This window comes from Rhagoletis pomonella, unplaced genomic scaffold, assembly GCF_013731165.1.
Source record: "Rhagoletis pomonella isolate Grant_MI unplaced genomic scaffold, Rhpom_1.0 Rhpom_scaffold_00008, whole genome shotgun sequence".
NCBI lineage: Eukaryota > Metazoa > Arthropoda > Insecta > Diptera > Tephritidae > Rhagoletis > Rhagoletis pomonella.
The window spans coordinates 20,151,866-20,161,271 of record NW_023458562.1 but is presented as its reverse complement, the minus strand read 5'-3'; the positions used below and the strand labels follow the sequence as shown (position 1 = coordinate 20,161,271).

At 37.0% G+C, this 9,406-nt stretch overlaps 1 protein-coding gene across 1 annotated transcript; it reads left to right on the top strand.

Annotated features, from left to right (window-relative positions):
• The first annotated feature begins 6,230 nt into the window (after window positions 1–6,230).
• LOC118744336 lies at window positions 6,231–7,422 on the top strand. Its single transcript, XM_036477255.1, has one exon. It carries the CDS (start codon window positions 6,576–6,578, stop codon window positions 6,999–7,001), a length of 426 nt encoding a protein of 141 aa, XP_036333148.1. The 5' UTR covers window positions 6,231–6,575; the 3' UTR covers window positions 7,002–7,422.
• The last annotated feature ends 1,984 nt before the right edge of the window (window positions 7,423–9,406 follow it).

Sequence of the window (9,406 nt, the reverse complement as noted above, 5' to 3'; positions counted from 1 at the left end):
TGAGCAGGAAACTTTTACAAATGGTGTAGCATTTCCCTCGTACATAATAGACATGCTTTCACAGGTGAACTCTGCTCTTCGATCAGTTGGAAAAATATCTGCGTAGTAGTTTCTAACATTTTTAAGAAATTAATTAACAATAAAAAACAAAACTTACACAAAAGAAACTCCTACCTCTCTATCCTTAGCCTATTGTTACAGTATACCTGAATAGTTTCACCGTTTTCAAATACCAATTCACTTCCATGCGCTCTGAAGACTATGGTTTTAGATCCAAAATCCTTTGTAAATAAGGGCGAGGGTCCGCCAATATTGAGTCTACATGAATATGCGAAGCTGCAGCCTGACAAAAGCGCAATAAAAACTGCTGTCGTAAAAAAGTGTGACATCGCTATTTGATGTCACTTGATTGTCGCACGAAGTTTTTAGGACTGATGTTAGTCGAGGAAAATTAAGAACCTTTTATATATGCAAGCAATAAGGAGAAAAGAATATGTACATACCTACTCGTATGTACATTAGAGTGTCTGACCAAAAAACGTGGCGATTTTTCCACCGGAGTAAAAAAGTTTATTGCATATTAAGACTTCCGCCAAAATATTTCGTTTTAAAAATAGTTCTAAAAATTGACTCCGTTTAAAATTGTAAAACGCTTTTGTACAGACTTTTTAATTTTAAAATTTCCTATCATCTGAGTTGATGTTTTCGAAAAGATTTTTAAAAACTAATTATTTATAAAAAAAAACTCCAAAATATTTTGCCGGAAGTCTTAGAATATAATTATTTGTATAATTCCGATTTATAAACCGTGCCATTTCTTTTTGTATGTAGTGAGGAAAAGCTCGGCCAAACCTTTAGCAAATGTGTAAGCGCCAAAATATTATTATTATTATGAGTGATGTACCCTAATGTACATATGTATGTATAAGTGCACCTACAACGTCAACATCGTTATAAAAGGACCTGAGTAAGATTTGTGATTTTTACAGAAGCAACAAATTTTTGAAATATGCATATATTTAAAGTGCTTGAATGATCTTTTTAAAAAGGCTCTAAATTTTATATCGTTTAATATACAAATGAATGCTTAATTTTAAACCTTATTAGGTGAGTCTATTTAATATAGTAATTTAATGGAATAATAATAAAAAAGTACTTTTCAAAAAAATATCACTTAAGGCCCTTTTCAATACAAGTATTTATAATTGCGCACACTAGCTCAATTCCACTTATAAACAAATTTGCAAAATAAACATAAATACATATATGCACATGATGGTGAGTTTTAAGTGGAATTTACTGTATAAATAAATCCATTTAAAATCATACATATTTGTTGATAAGATTTGAAACTCAATCCTTAATTTTGATTGTATAAGAACACATGCATACATATATATATGTATACGAAAACGAATTAATGCCTCAGTACTGAATTTTATGAGACATTTGTCAGTATTTTACTTTTATGCCCAGCGCTTGCTTTCGCAAACTCGTTTAAGGAAATTAATCGTTAAGGTAACATTGATTTAAATAAATTGCTGAATCTAAAATTTGTTTTTTGTTTGGATTTCTGTAACTAGGAAAGAGCTTCTGTGAAGTTCAGAATGAAGTCGTTTTCAACGAAAAATTTTATCAGAAAAACAGCCGAAAGCGTATCCGTTTCACAACAATTTTTGATACTTTTCTGTATACACACTTCGGGTGCACATTTCAGTGGGAGAATGCATCCGGAAATCGATTAAAAACGGAATCGGAAAATGGATGAAACTTCAGGTTCTTATACGAAATTGATGTTTACTCAAAGTCGAAGTGTTCAGCTGAAAATGCACAAATTGAAGCAAATCAACGGAAAAATTAAAGCCAAGGTGGAGTTAAATTAACTTTACAACTTCATCATACTTGGGTCTATACGCCAAATAGTTGACGTATTTCAGTGACATTGTGTCCTGATCATAGCACATGCCCGCCGATATGATGTCCTTCACGTTCGGCACGGCGAGACCCATCGCATTGTTCACGCACTGCTTGCAATTCGGCAACTTTGCGCTGCTCTCGGAAAGCGTCAACGTCCACGGATCCTGGCAGCTAAGGTATAATACCGCATTCACACTGACATCCACGTAGACACTAGCATTTGCATTTCTATTATACACTCGATAGCCTTTGTAGCATTTGAACTGCTTGCTGCCACCGGCGTTAGCGCTCTGGGGTCCGTCCGTTGTTCAATTTCGTTTGAATGCTAAAATAAAACCAAAGACACTTGCGCTGATTAGCCAATCTCTTTAGCGGATAGGTTTGGATTAATGATGGGCTTATAAAATGCCATTCAAGTAGTGCATTTTCACTTCATCCGTTTCATTCAACTTTCATTCAAATGCGATTGATGCCATCTGATTTCATTATTACTGGCATGCTGCCAGCACTCGGCTCGGATGTGGGTGAGGCACAGGAGCAACGCAGCTAGGCGGACAGACACTCTAGCGGCGAGAGGCATTTTCAGCAGCATGTCTGGCTTGAGTTTGAGTTCCGCATGGTTCTTCATCGATAGGGCTTGATGCGAAAACACCTGTTCGACCTTGCTAGCTTCTAAAGTTTGTGCTGCCAATCCATCAATGCCATAAATTTAAATCTGTGCAAACAGTGCAACATTTTAGTTACCAATGTTTAGAGCTAAAAATTTAATCATGCGAGTAAATTTTTCAAAAACCTGCACTACAAAAAAACAACATTTCCTTACGCAATGTAAAAGCGAAAAAAAACTCGTTTTTAAAAATGCGAATTCCTTATGAAAAAATGCGCATACATTCCCACAATCAAACTGCGTATATTTAAAGGAATACACTAAGTCTTGAAGAAGGCTTAGTTTTAGAGAGGTGAGAGCCAATTAAGAAACAATGTAGTTAACCGTGTGAAATTCATGAGTATAAAAAACTCTCCTACATTCTATATAACTAAGTAAAAACAACAACAAGAACAAACGCTGTACATAACTACATACACACATACATATGTATGTATATGTATATGCACTGGGATCCCATATTGATTATAAAAAATATTAAGGAGTGCCCAAAGTAATGATCCAAGTGGCAGGATAGGGGAAGAAGAGAGCTCACAAAAGAGATTGGTTCATATGTAGTAGGTTCACTGTGCTATCGCAGAACAAGTGTACAACAATACACAATACTGTAATATAATACTCGCTATTGCCGTTGGTATATTAGGGTGACCCATTTTAATATGAATTATATATTTATTAGATTTTTCTTATCAATGGGAAGCTCCACCGGTTGATTGATAGAGCTTTTCCTTAGTGAAATTATTTATGTACTTCAGAACGCTCAGATAGACTCGTCTTATTCCGACTTAAATTCATATAATTGGGATAATTTTTTCTGGAATAAATTTCAATACTTTTAAAATTAAAACGCTTGAATTAAGGCAGCCTTCTCATTTCTTCGACGGCCAAATTCCATTTTTTTTATCGAGGCCTAATTTCGCTTGTCCAAATGAATTATGCCCGCGCGGTCTTATTTAATTTTTTGATTGCGGTCTTAGAACATGCGGCCATAATTCACGGAGCAATACAGTGGCAGCAACCTGGCACAGAGTCTTCCACAGCGAGCGAGGGGTCTGGCGTGCGACTCAGAAGGCTTCTCTGTTAGGTATTGGGAATAATCTAGAAAGTTAATTCATTAAAAAGTTTAACTAATTTAAATAACTAATCTAAATATAGGTCTATCCTACCCAAGCGCGAACTGGCAGGCCGAGGGATCACCTTAGTGTGCAGACCTACGAATCATAGCAAAAAAAAAAAACTGAAAAAATTCACTGAAAGGAGATATGCGCACAAAAAAAAAACAAGCAAACAAGCGTAAAGCAATGAAAGTAAAAAAACATCACGAAAAGGTCAATGGGAATGAAGTCCCAAGTACTACGTCAACACTTTCAAGTACATGCCTACATACATATGTATGTATGTTTGTTCATATGTGTGGGAAATATTTCCGTATAAATGAAAATGAACAAGTGAAATGAGGATCCACGCCCGCGCTCACACACAAGCGTAAACACATACACACACACACCTGCAATGCATTAAGAATTGAGCAAGTCTCCGAATCGAAATACAAGTTAAAGGATGCGCGAAAAGGATAAGCGAAGTGAAAGGAAATGAATTTTGATGTATTTTTTTTGCATTTATGAGATTTTTTTCATTTTCAGCATACTAATAACAAAAGTTTAGTTCACAGCGAAGATAAACGTGTGAATCAAGATTCCAGAATCCGAGCAGGGAGTAGAACGCGATCTCAAGATAAACATATGATCGCATATATGTACGCTCAGCGATAAACGGAAAAGGAGGATGTTTGTTCCGCTTTGGAGCGACGTCGTCAGCTTGTGAGTGATGTAAATATGTATATACATACATACATACATATATTGCTTTCCCCAGCGCACCGGAAATTGCGCTGCCGTGACTGTGGCTGCACGCAAATCGAGCGACTGCCACACGTTCGTTTACTCGCTTGTTAATTAAAAGCGGAAGACAATTTGTTCACACTCGCATACAAACATACAGAAATACACGCTGAAACAAAGAAGACTGTCGTTGGAGGAAGAAAAAGAGGCATAATAAAGATTTTTATAAAATAATCCGTTATGTTGCACTTGAACGAAAGAGTATTTGGAACAGGCATATCCTTGTCATCAATTCAAAGCACCTAAACTAGGGATGAGCAACTCAAACCGATCTTCAGCTGGATTAGTTTTTGTTCTATAAAATCGTGAAAATATTTTTCCGGTTTTTGGTAATGCATGAAAACACCGGTTCACGGGAGAAAAGGGTGCTAAAATCGATTTCTTTAATCAATGCTACGAAATCTTAATATGAAGGTCTCTTCGTTTGCAATGCCCGACGTCGCCGGGAGAAAATCGTGCGGCCGCTAATTTGCCCGAAAGTAGCAGTACTGAGCCTAAACATCTGGATTTCACGGCGCCCTCGGTTAATTGATAATTTTTTAAGTGTATTTTGCGTTTGTGCATCTCTGGAAGCCACCGTTCCAAAATGTGCTGTGCAATTTTGATGTCCGTCCAGCGAAAGCTGCATCGCTTCTGCACGAAAGTTCCCACTTTAGTGAGGCGATATTTTAGCCTGCTGATACATTCCCTAAACACGCTTTATATTATATGTTTCTTTAAGAGCTTTGGATTGCTCTAGATCTAGCAGACCTGTCGCAGTGTGTGCCCCCTTGGTAACATAAAAAAGGGCTCTGTTTATCATTTCCTTCAATACCGATGTGCCACGGAATCCAGAGAGCCACAACACAAGAATGTTCAGCTTATTAAGGCACTCCATTACCAATTTCGATGTTGCCTTATGAGATCTGAGAGCCCTAAAAGCCGGTCGGCCGTCAGTCAAGTTCACAATGTTTCTATTGCGGCAGGTTGGCTTGGTGTTGGCCCCAAATTGCCCATTTACTCCCTCTGCCTAAAAAAATAAAATTAGTATAAAGTTAACGCAAAGCTCATTTAAAAAATCCAACTCTGTTTAGTGACACAGCTTTAGCTTTTGGTAGTAGGCAGGACATTTTCTCAGTGTGCAGTTTGTGAAATCTCCAAATATTAAGTAAGAGAAAGGGAGTCTTCTAATGGAGTCCATTCAAAGGCATATTGACTCAAATTCTTAAAAAACACCAAAAAATTTTCTGAGTCCATGCTAATTATACGAAGTCTTACCCACACCTTTTCCAACAAATTGAAATAAAATACTGTATCAGCTTTTGTATGCTCTGACAAGATTTTTACCATAGACGATCAAAAATTACATATGGTGCCGTAGCTCTGACAGTTGAGCCGAGGTCGGCCGCTTTTGAGAAACGCCTTTCGTCTTGCTATTTAGTATCACGCCTAGTCAGAGATCACTATAGTGAATATTTCTAATACTTAGGAATTAATATTTGGACATCAGTTTTTTTTCTGAGTGTAAACTATCACTGTGACTGTCGTTTTCAATTAAATTTCGCACAGTGTTGTGCGGAAATGGCCTTCATTCATAATTTGATTCCCATTTTGTGCAAACGATTACGTTTTTGAGTGTGAGCGGGAGCGTGCGGTTGCGTGTGTGGTAATAGCACGCATTGCGATAAGAGTTGAGCATAACTCGCTTTAGTCCCTTGCATACAATTGAGTTATACAATACATATTTAGATACATATATATGTATATGCATATATATAGATATGTATGTATTTATAAATATTTGTGCTTCTGTTATCAATAAAATGTTTTATTCATGCGTATAAAATTAGCTCAACTTTTGATCAGCGTTGCTATAAAAAGCCATTGCGCGCCAGGAAGCTGCGACAAAGCAACTTAAGCGAGCAAAGAAAATTGTGTGCCGCCAACGCGCTTATAGTGAATTCAAAGCAAAGCAAACGCAGTGTACGAAGTCAGGCGTTTATCTGCGATTTAATATTAGCACAAGTAGTAAATATTTTTGTGCATTTCTGAAATCACCAAATCTCACACTTTTGGCACACTAACGGAAACGCCTTTTGCAGAAAATCTAAATGTTTCAATTGTTACCGATAGCGCTGCTGATCTCACTGCGCGCTGTGTGCGCTTTACCGCTCAGCGATCACGAATTAGCTGCGGACCACGCCCCCACATTGCACACATATCACGTTTCATCACAGCGTAAAGATCCTGTCACTGATTTTCCTCACTCTACCGACGAGCCGATACTGCACGAACTGGACGAGGCACTGACCAAGCTGGCCAACGTTTACATGCAGGCACTCTTCTCCGGCACACACACACCCGAATTGGAGACAGAGCTGAACGCCCTGGAGTTGCGACTTTTCGATCTTCTCGATTCACTCTACAAGGAGAATCGCATGTCCGAGTATATGAAATACGAGGCTGAGGTTACACACAAAATGATTATTTATAATTTGCTGAAGAAACTTTTCGGATACGCGAAGGAGGAAAAATAAGTGCGCAGCGTGCAGTGCAGAAGCATTAAGAAATGGCAATTAGGCGACAGTTCGCAACAACGAATGGACTTTCGACATTCAAGGAAAATGTTAAAGCGCATATTTGTCGGCTATGCAGGATGAGCGGCAATACAGTGTGTTCCGGCTGGAAGTGTTTATCAGAGCAAAGTGATGAAGTACTGTAGGTACTTGGTTGATGGAGAAGTGGGCGTAGAGGCGCTACAAGTAATATTTATTTTTATTTCGTGACACATACTTATGTATATTTGTGAATATGTATACTTAGAATGTGAACATGCAGTAGGTACTACTAATGGACAAAAATATAAATTCTTATGTAAGTAAATATATTGTATAAATGGATTTTTTTTTTTAATGAAAAGTCATTGCCTAGAGATTGATTAAATAAGTTCTTTAGTGTGACTTGTACATATTTTTTGAAATTGTATGCCGTAAAATATTAAAGATCGCCCTGCGCTTATCATTTTCCTACAGTCTTATTTTGTCGATTGTGTGGTAGTAAGAGAAGGGCTCTCACTAATAAGAAGACACTTGATATTTTTTGCGGTGTATGAGCAGAGCTTAGTTTGACAGTTTCACACAATGTTACATTTTCTCATACGAGTAGAATTTGCGTCCTACTATTTTTTTGGTACACTGAAAATAGTTATAAGTCTGTGAGCGAAGAAAGTCGTATAATCTTGCTCTATACCTGTATAGAGAAAGCACTTGTCGTCACAATCGGCACTGCTTTTATTCGGATTGACAATTAAGGAAAACTCTCACTCAGGCGCACGGTGGAGTTAAAGCAGCCGCTGGTTTTGCTGCTCCTATTGCCATAGAGGGCTTGGAAGTCTTCGACCATTGGTGATAAAATTGTAGGTGCGGTTCCTGAGCTGTAGTCCCCTATTCTACCCTCGTGTTCTATTGATGCTTTTGGGACCTTATGGTATTTAGTTGTCTAAAGGAATGCCATTGGCTGAATTAATGTTCACTTTCTTTGTATTACTGTTGCCCACAAGCCCGCAGTGCCCATACATTTTTAATCTTAGCGCAGACTTTTCTGCTACAATATTATGTATACCGGGTTTGGTATATATTTAAGCGCTGGGTGGCCGAAAGAATGCCAATCTTTTCAACGGACTGATAACAGTCTTCTTGCTCGCGACGTCAACGCTCAGTAAGTCCATATTGAGTTTTTGATGGCTCAAATGTAAATGCCAGAGGGGGTTAATGTTTTGCTACCTAGTTAAGGAGAATGTCTCACATTCCTTCGAAGGTGCAAAGGTGGGATTTCCTGGTATGAAATTACAGTTACATTTCCATACTCGACTCTTATTCTAGCAACCCACGTACGAGATGCGCTAATCAACTCGCGAGGTGCCTTTGGTCACTGTAGGAAGGGAGGATGCTTTGGTAAACCCACTTCGATTTTACCGGCCTTGCACACGTCCACCGGACTAGGGTGCCATAGAGCATGATGACTCTTATAGTAGCTAAATATGAAATTTAAATGTAGTAGCCGAAGCGAAAATCCCCATGTTATCCCGAGAATTCTCCCGCACGTCTAGAAAGAATTGTAAGCTCTCGTAACTCCCTCCCCACATTCCATCTCCTCGGCAGATTACGGTCCATAATAGCTCTTATATAGCTCGTAGATATCTTAACAATTAAATCTTTGTGAAATGCTTTAGTGGGTTGCAAAAAATATCTATCAAATTTAATAAAGATTTCTTTGAAAAAAAAAACATCATTCGTGCTTTTATTATTAACTTCTTTTTACACAATATTCAACTTCCTTTAATAAAATTTATTTATTTCACATTTTCCTCAGTAGTTTGCTAGCATTTATCGGACCTTCACATTAAAATAATTTGAAACAGAAAGAGTTTTTTTCGTACACCAGCATTTTTGAAATAGAACTAAATTAGCGACTTAAAATATGATCACGATAATATCCTAAAAGTATACTTAAGTATTTGTATGACTTTGCTGCAGCTCACGCTAATTGAGCTACTATAGAACTAGACTAATTTCTCTTTGCATATTTTTAGGTTATTAGTAAATATTTTTACAAACACATGACTTAATTAGTTATACAAACAGCGAGAATTTTTTTTAGTGCTATAATAAAAAATATGTTGCATTTGGTTTCGTAAACTAAACATTTTTTCAAGTGCATTGAATTCTTAATTTTCAAAAATCCACTACAAGTACTAGTAATTATGCATCAATTTGCAACATTTTCAAAGGTAAAAAAATAATAATAATAATAATGAAAATTAGTTGAAAAATTTAATAAGAACAAATGTTTTAAAAAATTTTTAACGCCTCCAAATCAAATGCTTACAAAACCTAAATAACTATTTATGTAAATAAAAAGAGTAACATATGTATTTCTTAAT

Coding starts and splice junctions, on each gene's coding strand:
- LOC118744336 (XM_036477255.1), top strand. CDS start 6,576: ATGTTTCAATTGTTACCGATAGCGCTGCTGATCTCACTGCGCGCTGTG.